General features: G+C 43.3%; 1 protein-coding gene and 1 long non-coding RNA gene across 6 annotated transcripts in view; both read right to left on the bottom strand.

The window, feature by feature from the left end:
* BBS9 (Bardet-Biedl syndrome 9) overlaps window positions 1-12,839 on the bottom strand; it is a 420,670-nt gene extending 407,831 nt beyond the window's left edge. For all 5 annotated transcript variants that reach the window (XR_009551114.1, XM_060195812.1, XM_060195813.1 and 2 more), the window contains exons 1-3: window positions 12,696-12,839; window positions 4,423-4,573; window positions 1,736-1,800 (exon numbers count right to left, since the gene is read on the bottom strand). Coding sequence is in view for 4 of the 5 variants with exons in the window: in XM_060195812.1 (XP_060051795.1) it covers window positions 1,736-1,800; window positions 4,423-4,573; window positions 12,696-12,807 (328 nt within the window). In the remaining variant the exon portion in view is untranslated. The remainder of the gene's footprint in view (window positions 1-1,735; window positions 1,801-4,422; window positions 4,574-12,695) is intronic.
* Window positions 12,840-19,426: 6,587 nt separating this feature from the next.
* On the bottom strand, window positions 19,427-20,313 carry LOC132539749 (uncharacterized). Its single transcript, XR_009551049.1, has 2 exons — window positions 20,178-20,313; window positions 19,427-20,057 (listed from the first exon to the last, which is right to left on the bottom strand). It is a non-coding gene; the product is annotated as an uncharacterized LOC132539749 (long non-coding RNA).
* Between the last annotated feature and the right edge of the window lie 4,545 nt (window positions 20,314-24,858).

Below are 24,858 nucleotides of genomic sequence, written 5' to 3'. Positions count from 1 at the left end.
GGAGTGACAGAGAAGGAAGAGAGACAGACAGACACCTGCAACACTGCTTCATTCACCATTTGCAAAGCTTTCCCCTTGCAGGTAGGGGGCAGGGGCTCGAACCCAGATCCTTCTGTTTGGTGATACATGCACTTAACTGAGTGTGCCACCACCTGGCTCTTTGGTATTGATTTAATAATGATTGGCAAGACCACAGAATAAGAGGGGAGTCCAATTCCACACAACCCCCCACCACCAGGGTTCTGCATTACTTCTCCTCACTTGGAAGTTTTCTTATTCTTTTTTTTTTTTTTTAATTTTTATTTAAGACTGTTTTAGAGAACATAATCATCAGGGCTTAGGCTCACACATATGTAAGTTTTTTTTAACTTAATTTTTTCATATTTTATTTATTTTATTTTTGAGAGACATGCAGAAAAAAGAGAGAGAGAAGCATCAACTCTGGCTTACTGTGGTTAGGAGGATTGAACCTGGGGCTTTGGAGCCTCAGGCATGAGAGCCTGTTTGCATAACCATTATACAATCCCCCCCTCACCCCATATGTAAGCATTTACTCATAAACTAGTGCCTATCAGCAAGGAATCAGAGATTCTTTGTGATGCTTTTCCTGTAAAACGAGAGTATACAGTTGGCTAATCTCAGGTCCGCAAGACCCTATTTCGCTAAATTAAGCATGCATATGAAGACATGCCACCTACCCAAACAGAGTCAGCACAGAAATCTCAGACTAGGTCTCCTCTAGTTTGCTTCAAATATTTTCCAGTATATGAAAAAAGAGAGAGGGGGAAAAAAATACTTGGAGAGAGGGAAGCTATAGGTAAGAATGTCAAGTGCAGCTAACACGTTCATCTGCTGACAGCAGTTTTACTTCAACTAGAAAATGTGCTTCATGCATAACAATAAAAGCTGGGTCAGAGCTAGTTCAGTCTGGAATCTTGAGAAACATATTCAAGAGAATAAAAACATTCACTTCCCACGCTTCTCAATTTAAGCCAAGCCAGGAAAAATATACGGATAGTCAGTCTGCGAACATCATATGAGGCTGAAGAAATAAAAGATATGGAAGGAAATCGAGGTGGGGCAAAGAGAGTGAAGTGTGGGCAACTCCTCATCCCCAGAGGATTAAAAAACTATGAAATGAAGACAAAGGAGAAAAAGAGTAATAAAAATCACCATTTCCATGACAAATAGCTCTCATTTTCAACACTAATTTGAAGGCTACCAATGTCCCGTAGACAAGTTATAACCAAATGTGCCTTTTAGTTTCAGCCAACTTTTTTTGACAAACATATATTTTGGGGTGGGAGTAGATAACATAATGGTTATGCAAAGAGACTCTCATGCCTGAGGCTCCAAAGTCCCAGATTTAATCCCCAGCACCCCATAAGCCAGAGCTGAGCAGGGTTCTGGTTAAAAAAAAGGGGGGGAGGGGAGTTGGCGGTGGAACAGCAGGTTAAGCGCAGGTGGCACAAAGCACAAGGACCAGCATAAGGATCCCAGTTTGAGCCACCCGGCTCCCCACCTGCAGGGGAGTCGCTTCACAGACAGTGAAGCAGGTCTGTAGGTGTCTGTCTTTCTCTCCCCTTCTCTGTCTTCCCCTCCTCTCTCCATTTCTCTCTGTCCTATCCAACAACAACAGCAATAACAACAATAATAACAACAACCACAACAATGATAAAAACAAGGGCAACAAAAGGGAAAAAAAATTACCCATTTGGAAAAAAAAGTTTCTTACCTGAGACAGAGTAGACACAGAGCTTTCTAGGATGTAGCACAGCCAAGTGAAGCATTTCGGTGCCTCTGCAAACAGGGAGAGATCTAGGTTTGATTTCAGTTTCGGAGACACAGCCTAGGATATCAGTGAACTGAACATGTTATTAGTAACATTCTAAAGTGAAAAATAAGTGTAACCAAGGCAGGGGTAAATTGCATAATGGTTCTGCAAAGAGACTCTCCTGTCTGAGGCTCCAGACTCCCAGGTTCACTTCCCCCATACCACCATAAGCCAGAGCTGAGCAGGGCTCTGGTGAAAGTAAGTAAAAAATAAATAAATAAAACCACAAACAACCAGTGTGACAATCCCAGAAACTCAAGGACTCTGCCTCAAGAATTTATCTTCAGATCAAAATCCAAAGGACTTTCCAGAGGGGCCGGGCCATAGCACACCAGGTAGAGTGCACACGTTGTAATACACAAGGACCTGGATTCAAGCCCCGGGCCCTGACCTGGGGGGTGGGGCGGTCGGAAGTTTCACAAGCATGAAGCTGCAGGTATTTCTCCTTACCTTCTTTTCTCTATCAATTTCTCTCTATCTCTATCCAATAACTAAACATAATATTATGGGGGGGGGACCCTCCCAGAAAAGTCATACTGGAAGCCCTTTCATGAATGCTGTCTCACAATAAAGAGATCCCACTTCTGGCCCTGGGTCTTTAACTAGTTAGCCTGTGACTTCAGGTAAATTATGTTCATCTCTGAGTCTATTTCCCCTACTGGAAAAATAAAGAGGTTACAACTACATGAAATTCAGTTATGTGAAAGTACCTTGTAAATTATAAAAGCACTGAAGGGCACTGAGGAATCATAAAAAGAAATGACATATATCACCTCCAGCTCTGAAACTGCGTCAAAGATACTGAAAAGTGTTTCAGGGGCCAGGTGGTGGTGCAACTGCTTGAGCACACACGCTACAGCCACAAGGACAGGAGTTCAAGCCCCTAGTCCCCACCTGTAGGGGGGAAGCTTCATGACGGGGGAAACGGTTGCAGGCATCTCTCTGCCTCTCCATCTCTATCTCAAACTTCCTTCTTGATTTCTTTCTATACTAAATAAATAAATAAAATATTTTAAAAATAGAAAGTATTTTAATTTGGACTAAACCACAAATAGACACAAAGAGCTTCTGTTGCCACTACCCAATGAAGCAGTTTCCAGAAAAGTCTAGGAGTCTAGAAGTCCCAAACAAAAGTCTGAAAGGACCAACCCAGTGGAATGAAATGAGGGGATGGTATAAAGAAAGGGCTGTGATCAGCTCGACTAAGGGAGAAGGGTGTGGTCGCTTCTAGCATTGCAGACAGCTCTCCAAATTCTTTGTTTTTTGCTTTTACCAAAAAAAAAAAAACTCAGAAAAGTGACTTTATGTGAAATCTCCTAACTCAAATAATAACAATAAAGGATAAACAGTAACAGAATAATAATAAAGGATAAACAGTAACAATAACAGGATAAACAGTAACATTATGTTACGTTATACCTAGCATAATGGGTATACCAGATGTTTAAGGTAGAAAGGGGGAAGTTTAGAAAATAAGCAAATAGGGAGGGGCCGGGTGGTGGCGCACCTGGTGGAGTGCATGTATTACAGTGCACAAGGACCCAGGTTCGAACCCCCAGTCCCCACCTGCAGGGGAAAAGCTTTACAAGTGGTAAAGCAGGGATACAGGTGTCTCTCTGTCTCTCTCCCTCTTTATCACCCCCCTCCCTCTTGATTTCTAGCGGTCTCTATCCAATAAATAAAGATAATAATAAATAAATAAAATAAGAAACTGTTTAAAAATAAAAATAACCAAATAGGGAGCCAGGCGGTGGCACACCTGGTTGAGCGCACAAATCACAGTGCACAAGGACACAGGTTCAAGCCCTGGTCGCCACCTGTGGAAGGAAAGTTTCACAAGTGGTGAAGCAGGGCTGCAGGTGTCTCTGTCCCTCTCCTTCTCTATCTCCCCCTCCTCTTTCAATTTCTGTCTCTGTCCAACAAATAAGTATAAAAATAAATTTTAAAAAAGAAAGCAACCAAATAAAAATAGAAAGTATATTGTGGTTGGGAAGTGGCACAGTGGACTCTCAACCATGAGGTCCTGAGTTCAATCCCCAGCATCACAGGTACCATTCTCATTCCTATCATTCTCATGAATAAAGAAATACTTTTAATAATAATAAATAATGTATTCACTTATGTTAACTCTACAACTTATAGACATTTATAGAATGTAATATTGCATAATGTATTTATATGATACATTTATGTGCATGTCCATTTATATAATTAAACACGATTGATTGAAAAGACATGAATTTTTGCACAGAAAAACATCAAAACCACATCATGACTTTTCCAGTCATCCAACAGAAGAAAACCATTGCTTTCTGGTGCATAGTTCTGAAGCTTTAAAGCGAATTACGTGTTTGGAGTAGAGAAGGCCTTAGTTTCTCCACTATTATCCCAGCATAATAATAATTGTTGATGTATTATCTTTTCGGACATTTCAAAGTGTTCTCTACGTGAGGAAAACACCTAAATCACAATTTTCAGAAAATACACTTAATTCGTAGCCTTGTCTTCTGACATTCACAGGAGTGGCACAGTAAGGAACTGGCGTACTCCAACAGGTTAACATATCAGAATTGGTGAGCTGTACTTACGAGACAAACTTCCCCACTTCCACCTGCAGTACTGGGGCTCGCAAGTGGACCTCTAGAAGTAAATCTTCAGCCTGAGCTCCATCTCCTGTTTTTACAGGGTGGGGGTTAAAGATTCTTAGGTATCCCATAAAGCTGCCCACAATTATTTTATCTGTAGAGATATTTAAAAAAATAAAAAGAAGAAATAAGCATTAGCAAGGATATAGATGGGCCCGTCAACCCCCAAGTCCAGCAGAGAAGCCATTACAGAAGCAATTACAGAAGCCACCTTCCGTACCCTGTAAAGGGTTTTGGCCCATACTCCTACAGGGGGAAGAAATGACAGGGGAAGACCACCAGAGGGCTCTGAACTCAAACTCCATCAGGACCAGGAGAGAGAAGATGAAAAAAGGACATTCAGAAGTAGTAACAGGTTTAGGTGTGGCACCTGGTTAAGCGGTTAAGTGCACACTGTACTACAGGTGCAAGGGCCGGTGCAAGGATCTGGGTTCAAGCTGACACCAAGCCCCAGTGACAACCCTGGAGGCAAAAAATAAAATGAAATAAAATAAAATAAAATAAAATGACAGGACCATGGGCAAAAATGGGCAAATATATATAAGTATAGACAGATAATTATAGAAATCATAATCAACCCCTATCTACAACTTTGAGAGAATTGCTGTAGCTTCCAATGGAGGGAATGGAGATCCAGAACTCTGGTGGTGGGAACAGTGCAAAATTATATCGCTATTATCTTATAATTTTGGAAATCAGTATTAAATCACAAGTAAAATTAAAATCACAAATAAATAAGCATTAGCAACCAAATTCACAAAATACTTCATTCTTATCTGAAGGGGAAAAAAAAAAAACAGGTCAAATAAAGCCTAAAAAAAGCAAAGTGCAAGGACCAGCTTAAGAATCCTGGTTCAAGCCCCTGGCTCCCCACCTGCCGGGGAGTCGCTTCACAAATGGTGAAGCAGGTCTGCAGGTGTCTGTCTTTCTCTCCCCCTCTCTGTCTTCCCCTCCTCTCTTCATTTCTCTCTGTCCTATCCAACAACAACGACAACAATAAAACAACAAGGGCAACAAAAGAGAATAAATAAACATTTTTTTAAAAGCCTCAAAAATGGCCCCTAGAAAATACCAAATACAAATTTAACCAGGGTTTGAATTCAGTCCCCACTGCACTGCTGGAAGCTTCTGTGCTGTGTGCGTGTGTGTGTGTGTGTGTGTGTGTGTGTGTGTGTGCGTGCATGTGTGTGTATGTGCATCTGAAAAGGTGACACAAGAGTGGTGAAGCTCTAGTGACCCCCCCCAAAGAAAAAGTTCAATGAACTATATTAACTTGTGTGCTACAGAAATATTATTTAGAAGGAAACTGCCGGCTTTCTCTCCTCTCCTCTCCTCTCCCGGATCAACTAGGAATACCAAAGGAGACCACCCGGACTGAAACAAGACAGGACTAGAATGACCACAGAAACCCAGTAAATCACCCGTGAGTACAAACACACGTGGCTGGTGACAGAGAGGAGAGAGGGGCCTAAGGAGAGATTAAGTGACTGCTAACAGTTCGACAGTTTGTCAGTGGAGACACCACCTCCAGTCTGCTCCACCAACAAGGGGACAGCTGAAGGGAGGAAAGGACTCCCCAGAGACTCACCAAGTACAACTCTGAGTCTCCATTGCTACTACCCTCAGAATCTGGAGCAGCAACAGGGAGGGACACCAGGGCACAGAGATCTAACCGGGAAACCCAGGAGAAGACCTATACCTCGGTGGCATAGCTGAAGGGCTGTGAAAGTCTCTTTGCATAACCACTGGATTATCTCTGCCACACCCTGCTTTATCTCTTGGTCAGGAGTCATTGATTAAGCCAAGAAGCCTATTGATAGTTTAAAAGCCCTCAGGCTACCATAGCCTACAGGGAAAAAAAAAAAGGCTTTTACACCACTGAACTCCAACTCAGGGATTGAAAAAACTGTTAACTTATATAAAATGGTTAAAACAACAAGAAAAAATAATGGAGACTCTAACCAGGACAAGAGTCCAGCTAAAAGTCCTCCAGAGGGCGAAACACAAAACAACGAGTTCAACATCCAAACATTAGCTAAGGAAATAATAACAGGAGTGAGTAAAGAATTTGAAAAAATTGTAATCAGAAATGCAGGAACAACAAATGAGAATATGGAAGAAAATTCTAATAATCTCATGGTTATTAGAGAGCTGAAAGCTGAAATTGCTGAGCTAAGAAGGCAACTAGTTGAACAAGCTAAAACAGTATCAGAGCAGGGCAACAAAATAGATGAACTCCAGAAAGCAGTAGAGGGCAGAGAGAATAGAATCAATGAGGCTGAAGACAGAATTAGCAAGATTGAGGATGAATTAGAGACAACTAAAGAAGAAGTAAGAGACCTCAAAAAGAGATTAAGAGATGCTGAAAACAACAACAGAGTCCTATGGGATGACTTCAAAAGAAACAATATACGCATTATTGGCTTACCAGAGGAAGAAAGAGAAGGGGAGGAAGAAAGCGTTCTCCAGGGCATAATAGCTGAAAATTTCTCTAGTCTAGACAACACCAAAGACATAAAGATTCAAGAAGCCCAGAGGGTCCCAAACAGAATTAACCCAGACCTAAAGACACCAAGACATGTCATACTTAGATTGGAAAGGAATAAGGATAAAGAAAGGATCCTCAAGGCTGCAAGAGAAAAACAAAGAGTCACCTACAAAGGAAAACCCATAAGATTAGCAGCAGACTTCTCCATACAAACACTACAGGCCAGAAGAGAATGGCAAGATATCTATCGAGTGCTCAATGAGAAAGGCTTTCAGCCAAGAATACTATATCCTGCTAGATTGTCATTCAGACTAGATGGAAGCATCAAAACCTTCTCAGACAAGCAACAGTTGAAGGAAGCAACCATCACCAAGCCTGCCTTGAAAGAAGTTCTGAAAGGTTTCCTATAAACAACCAGACCACCACAAATAGAACATAAATCAAAACACTCTAAAATTCTACAAGAATGGCGTTAAAATATCTTCAATCTTTGATATCAATAAATGTGAATGGCCTGAATTCACCTATTAAAAGACACAGAGTAGGAAGATGGATCAGAAAACACAACCCAACAATATGTTGTCTACAGGAAACTCACCTAACGCAACAAGACAAACACAGACTTAAAGTGAAAGGATGGAAAACTATCATTCAAGCCAATGGCCCACAAAAAAGGGCAGGAACAGCTATTCTCATATCTGACATGATAGACTTTAAAATACATAAGATTAAAAAAGATAGGAATGGACACTACTTAATGCTCAGAGGATCAGTCAATCAAGAGGACTTAACAATTATTAATATCTATGCACCCAATGAGAAGCCATCTAAATACATCAAACTTCTACTGAAAGAGCTACAGCAATATATTAACAGTAACACAATCATAGTAGGGGACTTCAACACCCCACTATCTCAACTTGACAGATCATCCAGGAAGAAAATCAGTAAAGACATAAGGGAGCTAAATGAAGAGATAGATAAACTAGAACTATTGGACATTTTCAGAGTCATTCATCCCAAGAAACTGGAATACACATTTTACTCAAATCCACATGGATCATTCTCAAGGATAGACCATATGTTAGGCCACAAAGACAGCATCAGCCTATTCAAGAGCACTGAAATCATCCCAAGCATCTTCTCAGACCACAGTGGAATTAAACTAACACTTAACAATCAACAAAAGATTAGTAACAGTGCCAAAATGTGGAAGCTAAACAGTACACTTCTTAACAACTTCTGGGTCAAAGAGGAAATCAAGGAAGAAATCAAAATGTTTCGAGAGTTCAATGAAAATGAAGACACAAGCTATCAAAATATTTGGGACACAGCTAAAGCAGTCCTAAGAGGGAAGTTCATAGCTATACAAGCACACATTAGGAAACAAGAAAAGGCACAAATAAACAGCCTGATTGCACATCTTAAAGACCTAGAAGAAGAACAACAAAGGAACCCTAAAGCAACCAGAAGGACAGAAATTACTAAAGTTAGGGCAGAAATAAATAACATTGAGAATAGGAAAACCATACAAAAGATCAATGAAAGTAAATGTTGGTTCTTCGAAAGAGTAAACAAAATCGACAAACCTTTAGCCAGACTCACAAAACAAAAAAGGGAGAAGACCCAAATAAATCGGATAGTAAATGAACGAGGAGATATCACAACAGACACTGCAGAAATTCAACATATCATGCGAGGCTTCTATGAACAACTATATGCCACCAAGCTAGAGAACCTGGAAGAAATGAATGATTTACTAGATACCTACCAACTTCCAAAACTAAGTAAAGAGGAAGTCGATAACATGAACAGGCCCATCACAGCTAATGAAATTGAAACAGTTATCAAAAATCTTCCCAAAAATAAAAGTCCTGGACCAGATGGTTTTACAAATGAATTCTACAAAACTTTCAAAGAAGAACTAATACCTCTACTTTTAAAAGTCTTCCAGAAGATTGAAGACACTGGAATACTCCCTGCCAGCTTCTATGAAGCCAACATCACCCTGATACCAAAAGCAGACAGGGAAACAACCAAAAAAGAAAACTACAGACCAATATCTCTGATGAACATAGATGCGAAAATATTGAACAAAATTCTAGCCAACCGGATACAGCAGTATATCAAAAAGATTGTTCATCATGACCAAGTGGGGTTTATCCCAGGCATGCAAGGTTGGTTTAATATATGTAAATCAATCAATGTGATCCACCACATCAACAAAAGCAAGACCAAAAACCACATGGTCATATCAATAGATGCAGAGAAAGCCTTTGACAAAATACAACATCCCTTTATGATCAAAACACTACAAAAAATAGGAATAGATGGAAAATTCCTGAAGATAGTGGAGTCTATATATAGCAAACCTACAGCCAACATCATACTCAATGGTGAAAAACTGGAAGCATTTCCCCTCACATCAGGTACTAGACAGGGCTGCCCACTATCACCATTACTATTCAACATAGTGTTGGAAGTTCTTGCCATAGCAATCAGGCAGGAGCAAGGAATTAAAGGCATACAGATTGGAAGAGAAGAAGTCAAACTCTCCTTATTTGCAGATGACATGATAGTATACATGGAAAAACCTAAGGAATCTAGCAAGAAGCTTTTGGAAATCATCAGGCAATACAGTAATGTGTCAGGCTATAAAATTAACATTCAAAAGTCAGTGGCATTCCTCTATGCAAACACTAAGTTAGAAGAAATTGAAATCCAGAAATCAGTTCCTTTTTCTATAGCAACAAAAACAATAAAATATCTAGGAATAAACCTAACCAAAGAAGTGAAAGACTTGTATACTGAAAATTATGAGTCACTACTCAAAGAAATTGAAAAAGACACAAAGAAGTGGAAAGATATTCCATGCTCATGGGTTGGAAGAATTAACATCATCAAACTGAATATATTACCCAGAGCCATCTACACATTTAATGCTATCCCCATCAAGATCCCAAGCACATTTTTTAGGAGAACAGAAAAAATGCTACAAATGTTTATCTGGAACCAGAAAAGACCTAGAATTGCCAAAACAATCTTGAGAAAAAAGAACAGAACCGGAGGCATCACACTGCCAGATCTCAAACTATATTATAGGGCCATTGTCATCAAAACTGCTTGGTACTGGAACATGAACAGACACACTGACCAGTGGAATAGAATTGAGAGCCCAGAAATGAGGCCCCACACCTATGGACATCTAATCTTTGACAAAGGGGCCCAGACTATTACATGGGGAAAGCAGAGTCTCTTCAACAAATGGTGTTGGAAACAATGGGTTGAAACATGCAGAAGAATGAAGCTGAATCACTGTATTTCACCAAATACAAAAGTAAATTCCAAGTGGATCAAGGACTTGGATGTTAGACCAGAAAGTATCAGATACTTAGAGGAAAATATTGGAAGAACTTTTTTCCGCATAAATTTTAAAGACATTTTCAATGAAACGAATCCAATTACAAGGAAGACTAAGGCAAGTATAAACCTATGGGACTACATCAAATTAAAAAGCTTCTTCACAGCAAAAGAAACCACTACCCAAACCAAGAGACCCCTCACAGAATGGGAGAAGATCTTTACATGCCATACATCAGATAAGAGTTTAATAACCAACATATATAAAGAGCTTACCAGACTCAACAACAAGACAACAAATAACCCCATCCAAAAATGGGGGGAGGACATGGACAGAATATTCACCACAGAAGAGATCCAAAAGGCCGAGAAACATGAAAAAATGCTCCAAGTCTCTGATTGTCAGAGAAATGCAAATCAAGACAACAATGAGATATCACTTCACTCCTGTGAGAATGTCACACATCAGAAAAGGTAACAGCAGCAAATGCTGGAGAGGATGTGGGGTCAAAGGAACCCTCCTGCACTGCTGGTGGGAATGTCAATTGGTCCAACCTCTGTGGAGAACAGTCTGGAGAACTCTCAGAAGGCTAGAAATGGACCTACCCTATGACCCTGCAATTCCTCTCCTGGGGATATATCCTAAGGAACCCAACACATCCATCCAAAAAGATCTGTGTACACATATGTTCTTGGCAGCACAATTTGTAATAGCCAAAACCTGGAAGCAACCCAGGTGTCCAACAACAGATGAGTGGCTTAGCAAGTTGTGGTATATATACACAATGGAATACTACTCATCTGTAAAAAATGGTGACTTCACCGTTTTCAGCTGATCTTGGATGGACCTTGAAAAAATCATGCTGAGTGAAATAAGTCAGAAACTGAAGGATGAATATGGGATGATCTCACTCTCAGGCCGAAGTTGAAAAACAAGATTAGAAAAGAAAACACAAGTCGAACCTGAAATGGAATTGGAGTATTACACCAAAGTAAAAGACTCTGGGGTGGGTGGGTGGGTGGGGAGAATACAGGTCCATGAAAAATGATGAATGAAATAGTGGGGGTTGTATTGCTAAATGGGAATCTAGGGAATGTTATGCATGTAAAAAAAAAAAAAGAAGTAGAAACGCAAAGCAGAAATTGTCTGAGTTTGGAGTATGGCACCAAAGTAAGAAAGCAGAAGTATACTAGAGTTTGCAGTGAGTACCTCCCTAATACTTCCTCTCCACTTTTCCAAGCTTTGGGTCCATGATTGCTCAACAATTTGTTTGGCTTTGTATGTTAACTCTCTTTTTAGTCACCAGGTTCCAGGTGTCATCAGGATGCCGGCCAGACTTCCCTGGACTGAAGACCCCACCAATGTGTCCTGGAGCTCAGCTTCCCCAGAGACCCATCCTACTAGGGAAAGAGAGAGGCAGACTGGGAGTATGGACCAACCAGTCAACGCCCATGTTCAGCGAGGAAGCAATTACAGAAGCCAGACCTTCTACCTTCTGCAACCCACAATGACCCTGGGTCCATGCTCCCAGAGGGATAGAGAATGGGAAAGCTATCGGGGGAGGGGGTGGGATATGGAGATTGGGCGGTGGGAATTGTGTGGAGTTGTACCCCTCCTACCCTATGGTTTTGTTAATTAATCCTTTCTTAAATAAAAAAAAAAAAAAAAAAGAAGTAGAAACGCAAAGCAGAAATTGACTGAGTTTGGAGTATGGCACCAAAGTAAGAAAGCAGAAGTATACTAGAGTTTGCAGTGAGTATCTCCCTAATACTTCCTCTCCACTTTTCCAAGCTTTGGGTCCATGATTGCTCAACAATTTGTTTGGCTTTGTATGTTAACTCTCTTTTCAGTCACCAGGTTCCAGGTGTCATCAGGATGCCGGCCAGACTTCCCTGGATTGAAGACACCACCAATGTGTCCTGGAGCCCAGCTTCCCCAGAGACCCATCCTACTAGGGAAAGAGAGAGGCAGACTGGGAGTATGGACCGACCAGTCAACGCCCATGTTCAGCGAGGAAGCAATTACAGAAGCCAGACCTTCTACCTTCTGCAACCCTCAATGAACCTGGGTCCATGCTCCCAGAGGGATAGAGAATGGGAAAGCTATCGGGGGAGGGGGTGGGATATGGAGATTGGGCGGTGGGAATTGTGTGGAGTTGTACCCCTCCTACCTTATGGTTTTGTTAATTAATCCTTTCTTAAATAAAAAAAAAAAAAAAAGAAGGAAACTGCCTTCAAAATTAGGGCATAATTATGGCATTTCACTGAGGTTTACATGGAGTTCTAAATTACATATTTTAAAAGTATGTCACTGTCATTTCATCTCTGTAAAATGTTGCTCCAAGGTGTGTGGTCATCACTCACTCACCTTGTCCGTCTCCAGAGTTGTCAACATCTGCCAGACACAAACAGCCTTGGTCAAATTCTTCTTTCTCTCCCAGCACAGCAGACCACCAGTCACGGGCTTTAAATAACGACATTTTTGTTCACTCTAAAAATAAAGAACGTTTTTACAGTTAAAAAATCATTTATGCATGTGCAAACTATTGTATTTACTATTGAATGTAAAACATTAATTCCCCAATAAAGAAATTTAAAAAAAAATCGCGGGGGGGGGGGGACTCGGGAAGATGGCAGAATGAGAAGCTGCTAGTGGCTTGAGCTCCGACAACATCTACTGGAAACGCCACCAGGTTCCAGATGTCATGAGGATGCCGGCCAGACATCCCTGGACAGAGGACCCCACCAATGTGTCCTGGAGCTCCGCTTCCCCAGAGCCCTGCCCCACTAGGGAAAGAGAGACACAGGCTGGGAGTATGGACCGACCAGTCAATGTCCATGTTCAGTAGGGAAGCAATGACAGAAGCCAGACCTTCTACCTTCTGCAACCCACAATGACCCTGGGTCCATGCTCCCAGAGGGATAGAGAATGGGAAAGCTATCAGGGGAGGGGGTGGGATTGGGTGGTGGGAATTATGTGGAGTTGTACCCCTCCTACCCTATGGTTTTGTTAATTTTTCCTTTCTTAAATAAAAAATAAATTTTAAAAAAATCGCGGAGGGTAGATAGCATAATGGTTATGCAAAGAGACTCCCATGCCTGAGGCTCCAAAGTCCCAGGTTCAATCCCCCGCACCACCATAAGCCAGAGCTGAGCAGTGCTCTGGTTAAAAAAAAAAAAATCAAGCTCACCTAAAAATCCACTTCACATAAGTAGTTAAAAATTATCTCTGAGGGGGTCGAGAGGTAGCGCAACAGATTAAGATTAAGCGCACGTGTCATGATGTTGTATGCTTTACATTGGGTTGTTCTAGCTCTCCCCCTGCCAAGAAAATTGGATCAGTCCTGCTAGTTTCGCGGCCCGCTTGGCCCCGCCCCAAGGAACCCCGAGAGGATGCCAGATTCCAGAGTTGGAGAGTTGGAGAGTTCCAGAGTTGGAGAGTGCTTGGCGTCGGGGGAAAGAGGCAGCAGAGTTCTGTTTGGTGACTTGTCTTATGCTGACCTTTTCAGCGACTGCTCCTGCCTTCCGAATATGTGGATGTGCTTGTTTACTCCCCTAGTTCTGGAGGCTGTTTGCCACCCGGTGTGATCTAAACTCTAGGTGCCACGCTTCTTGGGATGAACTCACCTCACATCTGTCCCCTGCCTTGAGAGTTGGAGAAGGGTGAGACTCGGTTAGATTTCACAGGCTGTTAGTCAAATTAAAATTAAAGTCCTCACATCAAATTAAAAAGCTTCTTCACAGCAAAAGAAAATACTACCCAAACCAAGAGACCCCTCACAGAATGGGAGAAGATCTTTACATGCCATACATCAGATAAGAGTTTAATAACCAACATAATATAAAGAGCTTGCCAGACTCAACAACAAGACAACAAATAATCCCATCCAAAAATGGGGGGAGGACTTGGACAGAATATTCACCACAGAAGAGATCCAAAAGGCCGAGAAACACATGAAAAAATGCTCCAAGTCTCTGATTGTCAGAGAAATGCAAATCAAGACAAGACTGACATATCACTTCACTCCTGTGAGAATGTCATACATCAGAAAAGGTAACAGCAGCAAATGCTGGAGAGGGTGTGGGGTCAAAGGAACCCTCCTGCACTGCTGGTGGGAATGTCAACTGGTCCAACCTCTGTGGAGAACAGTCTGGAGAACTCTCAGAAGTCTAGAAATGGACCTACCCTATGACCCTGCAATTCCTCTCCTGGGGATATATCCTAAGGAACCCAACACATCCATCCACAAAGATCTGTGTACACATATGTTCTTGGCAGCACAATTTGTAATAGCCAAAACCTGGAAGCAACCCAGGTGTCCAACAACAGATGAGTGGCTGAGCAAGTTGTGGTATATATACACAATGGAATACTACTCATCTGTAAAAAATGGTGACTTCACCGTTTTCAGCTGATCTTGGATAGACCTTGAAAAAATCATGTTGAGTGAAATAAGTCAGAAACAGAAGGATGAATATGGGATGATCTCACTCTCAGGAAGAAGTTGAAAAACAAGATTAGAAAAGAAAACACAAGTAGAACCTGAAATGGAACTAGTGTATTGCACCCAAGTAAAAGACTCTGGGGTGGGTGGGTGGGGAGAATACAGGTCCATGAAGGATGATAAATGACATAGTGGGGGTTGTATTGTTAAATGGGAAACTGGGGAATGTTATGCATGTACAAACTATTGTATTTACTGTTGAATGCAAAACATTAGTTCCCCAATAAAGAAATAAATTTTAAAAAAGTTTTTAAAGAGACAGAGAAGTTGAGATAGGAGAGGAAGATAGAGGGAGAGAGACAGAGAGACACCTGCAGCCCTGCTTCACCACTCACAAAGCTTTCCCTCTGCAGGTGGGACTTGATCATTTGCCATTCTCTTTTTCTATTCTTTTGCTTATTTATGGACATAGTAACTGCTACACCAAATTTACATAAATGTGGGTTTCATTTAAGATGTAGCTGTTTTAACCACTCACTGGCCTCACCCTATGGCTGGAGGACCAGATAGGGGCCCTGGTAATGCTGACCCTGTGGAGGACAGGGATGTTTGAGCACAGATCCTGGAAGTGGGAAGCCAGGCCCCTACGGCAGTTACTAGAATTGGAGTCTCTCTCTAGGTCATACTAGAACCGCCTCAAATTTCAGAAGGTAAGCTTCAGGCCTTCCCATCCAAGAAAGATGATAGATGCATGTAGATTTAGAAAAACGTGGTTTTTGAAGACCATAGGATAAGGGTGCAGTGTGTTGATTTTTTTTAAAAAACTTTATTTATTTATTCATTTGAAAGATAGGAGAGAGAAAGAAAGAACCAGACATCACTCTGGTACAGGTGCTGCCAGAGATTGAACTCAGGACCTCATGCTTGAGAGTCCAGTGCCTTAGCCACTGCACCACCTCCCAGACCACCGATGGGTTGATTTTATGTCCTAGTCTCCCAACTGTCCTGGGTGTGAAATGGTGGAGTCTATCTTCTTAGCAAGACAGTGCTCTAAGTGTCAAGCTGACCTTCTGGATTGAAGATCTAAATGGGGCATTTAAAAGACTGACAGCAGTGGTCCGGGAGGTGGCGCAGTGGATAAAGCATCCACTCTCAAGCATGACGTCCTGAGTTCAATCCCCGGAAGCACATGTGCCAGAGTGATGTCTGGTTCTCTCTCTCTCCTCCTATCTTTCTCATGAATAAATAAATAAAATCTTTTAAAAAATAAATAAATAAATAAAAGACTGACAGTAATTTTCCATTGAACTATTACTATTTATCAGAGATGTTTTATAAACCTTAATGTGCTTCAATTTTCTAATATTTAGAAGCCTTTGTTCTGAGGGTTGACTTCAACTTTTTTATATGCATTTAAGAGAGATGTACGTGTGAGATGTTGTCGGGCTGAGCTTCACTGACGGGAGACAGACAACCCGGGACTCATGGTTGAGCTGTAGACAGTATCTCTTTATTCATGCAGGATGCAGCACAATCTATACCAAGCTAAGCTAAACTAAAACTAACTCACTACAAACAATCTTGTCTTTATAAATATACTAGCCCAGTAGGGTTCGAACAGGATGCAATGCAGAGAGGGTGGAGAGAAAAGTGACTGGTGAAAATCAGGGTATGACAAGGAGAGGGGGCGGAGCAGGCAAGAATTCTATCACTGAACCACCAATGCCCTGGAGGGAGGGTAGTGCTTGTTAACAGCAGTTATGTAAATAGAATGAAGTGGTTATGTAAATAGAATAGTGTTAAGCAGGGGGAATTAAACCAATGAAACAGAAGGGGTTTTTAGAAGCATACCAACAATTCCCCCTTTCTTTTTAACTAATGGCCATAGTATCAGGATTGTGGGGTGAACAGAAACCTATATCGTACAGGCATTTTCAAAAGAACTGGCATAAGACATGGAAAACAAAATAGGCAAGCAGCAATAACCAGTGTGATGCCAAGGGGAACGTTTCTTGCCTCAAAGGGCAAGGCCTAGCAGGCGAAAGGGCATTTCTTGCCTCTGGGAACACTTCATGCCTCTGGGGGCATCTCTTGCCTCAAAGGGCATTTCCTACCTCTGTGGGCATAACCTAATAAGGAGGGGGAGTTTTCTACCTCGGGGGACAGAGCCTGCAGGCGAGGGCACATGGTCTATAAAGTCTCAAGGCAATTGGCTGAAGTTAGTCTTTGAGAAACACAGCAGCGTGTACCAGTAAGTCCAATGGAGGTGTCAGTCCAAAGTAGATGACCATGGAAGAAAATGCCAAGGGATGAAACGCTGCACTTCTGTCTCGATGGGGAATGTTGGCCACCAGAATTCTGCTTTTCTGTAGAGAGTGGTCTTTGGAGTCTGTGAATCTGTTTCTTCAGGTTGTGCCAGGTCACATCATTGGTTTCCGGGGGTGTGTTGTAGTCATTCCATCTTGTGGGTGATGTCAGAGAACAGGATCCAAATGGATTTCCAGGAATTCCATTTGAGTAGATGCTTTTTCATGTGAAGACTTGACAGCTGAAATTCACTTACTTGTCAAACAAAACTTGTAGCAGATTAGAAGTTTACTATAATTGATAACTCCATTATAATTGGAAGTCCTTTCTAGTATGATTTTAAGGTTGTTTAAACAGTTTAAACTCAATAAAATGTGGAAAGGTAAACAGAAGAACCATGGTAGAAGCCTCAGGCATGAGAATAATTAACATAATCATTGTACTATCTGCCCCACCCATAACTCATACCGTTTCAGGATTAAACATTTCAGATTTATGCCAAGACATAAAAAAGAAATCAAAGGAGGGAAAAAACAATTTTTTGGATTGTTTCTGGATGTCTCTAGAAATCATGGCTGCGTCCAGCTTTTTTTTTTTTTTTAAGTCAATGTCAAACAAAAATTCATTCAAATCACTCTTACGAAACAGATCTCACCATGTAGCATTATGATTCCCCGAAGGGCGTCCTAGTCCAAAAAGCTCCTCGAAATTCCATTTAGGGTGCTTCTGACTGTTCCTGCTGGATTGCTTCAGGCATCTACTTTTAAAAGCGTCTTCCCATCAAAGAAAGAATCCAATCAGGAGAGTAGAACTAACCACGTGTCTCCATTCTTGGGGACTGCCACGGTACTGGAGAATGCTCCTCAAATTAGAGTAGACCTTCTCCATAGGAAACATTCGAGAAGAAGTCCAGAAAGTCCCAGTGGAAATCCCCATGCATATCCCAAGGTCTACGGTCACGGTCATAAAGAACCAAATTGTGGCCCGGAGCAAAATGTAGTCCTTTTCCTCAGGAAACATGGGAGAGGGAGTCCAGAAAGTCCAAGGAGAAATCTCAGTGCATCTCTCCAAGCTCTATGATTAGGGTCACAAGAAACCAAAGTTCCCGGTCAGGGAAACAAAGTGTGGCCCAGAGAAACATGTTCCAGAGACAGAGTAACTGTCTCATGATGAAACAGTAGAGGCTTTGGCAAACCTCTTCATAAGTAGAAGAGAAGACCATAGTGCATAGGTAGGCAAAGTCTTCACTTATCTGGGAGTTACACAGGTCTGGTCCCACGTTGTAGGCGCCATTATGTTGTTTTCTCCGGGCTATGTTGTTTTCACCGGGCTGGCTTCACTGGCGGGTAACAGACGACCAGGGACTCATGGTTGAGCTGTACGCAGTATCTCTTTATTCATGCAGGATGCAGCGCAATCTAAGCCGAGCTAAGCTAAACTCTCAAAACTACAAACAATCTTGTCCTTATAAATATACTAGCCCAGTATGGTGAGAACAGGATGTGTAGCAGAGAGGGTGGAGAGAAAAGTGACTGGTGAAAATCAGGGTGTGACAAGGAGAGGGGGTGGTGCAGGTGAGAATTCTATCACTGAACCACCAATGCCCTGGAGGGAAGGTGGTGCTTGTTAACAGAGGTTATGTAAATAGAATGAAGTGGTTATGTAAATAGAATAGTGTTAAGCAGGGGGGATTAAACCAATGAAACAGAAGGGGTTTTTAGAAGCATACCAACAAGATGTGTTTTCATTTTCTAAGTAAAAGTAAGGTGGAAAATAAATGATAACTTTCTCCTCCAAAATTAGTCATTTGCAAGGTTTGATTAGGGAAGAGAAATGCTGACAAATTTAGCTCAGTTCACCTAAAGCGCTGTGGTCTGCAAAGAGAAGCACTAATCCTATTGCAAGAAGGAATTGGCAGGGATTAGTGTCTGCATCCTACATCTGTCATACGCTGAGAAAGACCTGCTTTCACCGCTTGTTCACAAGACCTGTGGAAGTGTCACGAGAGCGGCAGGTCCAGCACCCTGACACCGTCCAGACTGCAATCATTAAAAATTCATTTTGGGGGAGTCGGGCGGTAGCGCAGCGGTTAAGCGCACTTGGCACAAAGCGCAGGGACCGGCGTAAGGATCCCGGTTCGAGCCCCCGGCTCCCCACCTGCAGGGGAGTCGCTTCACAGGTGGTGAAGCAGGTCTGCAGGTGTCTGTCTTTCTCTCCCTCTCTCTGTCTTCCCCTCCTCTCTCCATGTCTCTCTGTCCTACCCAACAACGACGACATCAATAACAACAACAATAATCACTACAACAATAAAACAAGGGCAACAAAAGGGAATAAATATTTTTTTAAATATTTTTTAATTCATTTTTTTATGTAATAAAAATTCTGTCCACTGACAGAGCTGAAGGACACGTTCACTGTGATCATGCAGAAAGAGAAAGATGAATACGGGATGATCCTACTCATGGACAGAAACTGAAAACTCAGAACAGAAAGGGAGACACAAAGCAGAAGCTGGGCTGGAGTGGGTGTATGGCCCCGAAGTGAAGGGCTCTGGTGGGGGGAGTTCAGGTCCTGTCCAACAACGAAGACAGACAACAGTAATCATCACAACAGGAAAGCAACAAGGGGCAACAAAAGGGAAGAAATAAATCAATTTAACTTCGGGGCGGGGGGAGGAGCGCAGGTGGGGGAGGACCCGGGTGGGGGTCAGGCTGCGAAGCCGAAAACCGGGAAGCCTTACACGTGCCTACGGTGTTTACGGTCGACTGTCAACCATTAACCCCCATAATAAGTAAAAGGGAAAAGTCTGTGCACGTGCAGGGCGCCCGCAGTCCTGGAGTCCCCGTCCGTCCGTCCGTCCGTCCGTCCGTCCGTCCGTCCCCTAGCAGAGCATCTCTTCTCGGGAGTGTGCAGACTCCGGCCCTGTGCCCTTAGTCCCGGGGGACAGTGTGGGGGTGCAAAATCCGCTCTGGTGACCCCTAAAGAAGAATAACAACAACAACAACAGTAATAATAACAATAAACAACAAGACCAGCCACCAGCTTTGCCCGCGATGTAAAATGCAGACAGGGCACGAGTGCTCCCGCACGCTTCCTACCTGACGCCCGGTGGCCGGGTGGCCGGGTGGGTGCTGCCCCCGCTTCCTCGGGTGCGGGTGCGGGTGCGGGTGCGGGTGCGGGTGCGGGTGCGGGTGCGGGTCCCGGCTGGAGCAGCAGCAGCAGCTTCACGCCCCACCTCTCGCCCTGTCTCTGCCACAACTTGCTCCGAGTGCGGGGCGCAGAGTCTGTGCGTCTGTGCGTCTGTGTGTCCGCCCGTCCGCCCGTCCGTCCGTCTGTCAGCGGGCCGCCCCAGCGGCTGCACGGACGTGGCGCGACCGCCCCCGGCAGCCCCCCCGCATCGCCCCTCCGTCACCCCCGCAGGCGAGCGGGGCGAGCCGCGTGCATCCCTCGGGAGAGAGAGCGAGAGAGATGGAGCGGGCGTTGGAGGACGCACGGCGAGTCGTGCAGCTCCCCCAGAGGGCGGACGCGGCGAAGGCGGCGACGCGCGGCAGGCAGCCGGAGAGGGGCGGCGGCGGGCGGAAGGGAGAGCTCCCCGCTCCCGCCTAACTCCAAGCCATCTTCGCTGTTGTCATAGCGCCTTACAACGAGCGCGACTGCGCAGGTCAGAGCCTCGCCGCGGTGCCTTCTGGGACTTGTAGTCCAGCGCCATCTTCGCTGTTGTCATAGCGCCTTACGACGAGCGCGACTGCGCAGGTCAGCGCCTCGCCGCGGTGCCTTCTGGGACTTGTAGTCCAGCGAGGAGGCGGCGGCCGCGGGGAGGCGGGGATCCCACGCCGAGGCCCGGGGCGCGCCTGCAGTTCTCCCGGGAGGAGCGGGGCGCTCTGGCTCACGGCTCCTCCTCCGCAGCGACCGAGGTCGCAGTGCTCTAGGCTGCGTGCGGACTGGCAGAGGAAGACCCGCCTCTAGCCTCCCACGTGTGTGCGGCCGGGCCCGGTGCCACTTCCCCTTCCCGCCCCTGGGGCTGCGGGGTGTGGCGGGGAGGCTGCAGCCGAGCCCCGGGCCTTCCTCCAGGAGCGGCATGCGGATTCCAGAACGGGGGCCCCCGCGCAGTCGGCAACCCTGGAAGTTCTGTTTTTGTCTCACCTCCCTTGCATTTTGACTTGGGTTTTAAGTTGACTGTTGTTCACCACCCAGGCACACTCCCACTTGAAAATGTCTTTTTTTTATTAGTGATTTACTAATGATTTACAAGATTGTAAGATAACAGGAGTATCATTGCATACAGTTTCCACCACCAGAGTTCTGTATCCCTCCCCTCTTCTGCATGAGAAACTCCACTAATTAAACACAAAGAGCAAGGACCGGCGTAAGGATCCCGGTTCGAGCCCCCGGCTCCCCACCTGCAGGGGAGTCGCTTCACAGACGGTGAAGCAGGTCTGCAGGTGTCTGTCTTTCTCTCCCCCTGTCTGTCTTCCCCTCCTCTCTCCATTTCTCTCTGTCCTATCCAACAACAACGACATCAATAACAATAAGAATAACTACAACAATAAAACAAGGGCAGCAAAAGGGAATAAATAAATATTTAAAAAAAGAAAAAAGAAACTCCACTATTAGTGAACAGATCAGTAAAATGTTTCATTTTCAAATGAAAAACAATGTCAAACGTACACACTAAAAAATTGGTCTACACTTAAATATATGACTAATACACGTAAGATCTTGATATTTCTGGCATTGTCTAGGAATGAAAGCCAAATAAATGACTAGCAACTTAGGAATTTTTAAGAGATTTATTCATTTATTCATTTATTTATTTATTTATAGGGGAGAAATAAAGAGAACCAGAGCATCACTGGCACATGTTATGGTTGAGGGCTAAACTTGGGACCTCATGCTTGCGAGTCTTAACACTTTATCCACTGAACCACCTCTAGATTTAAAAAAACAAAACAAAACCTCCACTATTCTTTTTTTTTTTTTTTTTTTGCATTTTTTTCCTTTTTGGAGAGGGATGAATAGTTTCCAGTCGACAGTAAAATACAGTAGTCCGTACATGTGTAATATTTCTCAGTTTTCCACATAACACTCTAACCCCCCTCTGCCGTCAAGTCAAGTTCCAGGACCTGAACACTCCCACCCCAGAGTCCTTAACTTGGGTGCAATACACCAGGAAACTTCCCTATTCTTTATCTCTCTGGGAGTAAAATTCTTTTGGGGGATGCAGAAGGTAGAAGGTTCTGGCTTCTGTTATTGCTTCTCTGCTGGACATGGACGTTGGCAGGTGGACCCACACCCCCAGCCTGTGTCTGTCTGTCCCTAGTGGGGCAGGGCTCTGGGGAGGTGGGGTTCCAGGACACATGGGTGAGGTCGACTGCCCAAGGAAGTCAGGTTGGCATCATGGTAGCATCTGCAACTTGGTGGCTGAAAAGTGGTGAGATATAAAGCAGGACAAAATGTTTAGTAAACAGGAACTAAGTGGTAGGAATGGAGAAGATGAAACTGGAGGTCTTCCTGTGGGAAGAAGCTAGGAACTCTATCTTAGGTATACTCCAAAAGGGCCATAACTTTAGTGATTTCTGCCTGAACTTGAAAGTTAACATATCCGTGGGCTAAATATATTGTTTGGGAAGATGGTGTCAGATGAGAATAGACCTAGAAAGCTGTGTTAGGTCAGAATAGCTCCCAAACTTGAAGAAAGTCTCTAAATATAATTAACTGTTTACTCCACCAGTTTGACCCAGGGCCCATATATGTTCACATTTAGCACAAAAGCCTGTGCAACCTCTGAGTCTCCGTCAGTCTGAGCTGGCAGCCCAGGGTCACAGCTGCAAACATTTTTGGGTTGCACTTCTTTCAGGACCTCTTCCTCAAGTGGCAGAGTAGGATGACTCACCTCCCTTCAGAGAGTGGAGCCAGCCCTCCCATTGCTGCTCTACAGTAAGGGCAAGAAATATTATTTTTTTAATTATTGTGTAATTATAATGGTTATGCAATAGACTTTTGTGTTTGATGCTCTGAGGTTCCAGGTTAATACCCAACACTTCCACAAGCCAAAGCTGAGCAGTGTCTGTCTATCTATCTGTCTGTCTATCTTTATGTCTCTTTCTCTCATTGAATTAAAATAAACTGTAAATTTTAAAAAGTTTTATTATTACATGTTTCAAGCATGCAAGGGAATGTCATGAAAATCATCAGTGGGAGTCATAGCACACGTGGCACAAAGCACAAGGACCAGCGTAAGCATCCCAGTTTGAGCCCTCGCTCCCCACCTGCAGGGGAGTCACTTCACAGGCAGTGAAGCAGGTCTGCAGGTGTCTATCTTTCTCTCTCCCTCTCAGACTTTCCCTCCTCTCTCCATTTCTCTCTGTCCTATCCAACAACAACGACATCAATAACAGCAACTACAACAACACAAAAAAAACAACAAGGGCAACAAAAAGGAAAATAAATAAACATATAAAAAAAGAAAATCATCAGTGGTATTCATTTTAAAGATTTGATAATATTAAACATTTGGTTAGAAAATAAGAGTGCGGGGGGGGGGGAGACAGCACAGCAGTTGTGGAGAGGACTGTCTTTATCAGCAAGAACTGAGCAGAACTGCGGTAAATAATGGTAACAGCAAAATAAGAATGATAAAAATGCATTGCATTGCCAATAACAGTTGCTTATGCAAATTATAATAAAATACTGGTTCACCGTTAAAATACAAGTTATTGAAACACTTTGACTTGAAAAAAATTTCATACTATAGGTGCAAGCTTTTAAAGACATAAAATCTGTTATTTCATTTTTTTAAAGACTGTGTAAGAGTTAGGATGGGACATCACTTTGACATCTGTGATGCCATGAATCTAACTCTGAGCCTCGTGCAGACAAGTTTTGTACTATTTCTACTGAACCAGCTCCCCACCCAGCTCTCTGATACCAATTTTGGAAAGGAAAAACGTAAGTAATTTTGAAGGGATGGGGAGAAAGCGTAACAGTTATCTAAAAGACTCATGCCTGAGGCTCTTGAGGTCCAGGGTTCAAACATCAGACCATAAGCCAGAACTGAGTATTACTCTGGCCGGGTTGTCTCTCTCTACCTGTCTCTCTCTCTGTCATAAATAAATAAATAAATAAATAAATAAATAAATAAATAAATGCAGTTTCCACATAAGTGTTTTCAGGACTTGTAAATATTCAGTGACTATAAATGGTCATAGAAGCTAATTGTGTTATTGCACCAAAGTAAAGGACTTTGGGGTGCGGGGGAGTGTTCAAGTCCTGAAACATGATGGTGGAGAACCTGGGGGGGGGGGGTGAGACTGTTATGTGAAAAACTGAGAAATGTCACACATGTACAAAGTACTGTATTTTACTGTTGACTGTAAATGATTCATCCCCCATAAAGAAAAAGAAAAAGAAAAAAAAAGATAACCAAAAAAAAAAAAAAGAATGTCGAACTGTTTTTTCTTAATTTTGAATCATTTATTGGCTAGAGACAGCCAGAAATCAAGAGGGGAGGGGGAGATAGAGAGGGAGACGCCCTCAGCCCCGCCTCACCACTCACAAAGCTTTCCCCCTGCAGGTGGGGACCAGGGGCATGAACCCGGGTCCTTGCGCACTGTGACATGTTCGTTCCACCACTCCACCCCTGGGAGCCCCTATATGTCTGGCTGCCCCAGGTCTATTCAGAACTCTGGTGGTGGGAATGAAGCGGATTGATACCCCTGTTGACATGTAGTTTTGCAAATCAATATTAAATCGCTAATAATTTTCTTAAAAGACAGAGAG

This window comes from Erinaceus europaeus, chromosome 8, assembly GCF_950295315.1.
Source record: "Erinaceus europaeus chromosome 8, mEriEur2.1, whole genome shotgun sequence".
Lineage (NCBI taxonomy): Eukaryota > Metazoa > Chordata > Mammalia > Eulipotyphla > Erinaceidae > Erinaceus > Erinaceus europaeus.
The sequence above is the reverse complement of the archived record's forward strand: the minus strand, read 5'-3'. Positions and strand labels throughout refer to the sequence as shown.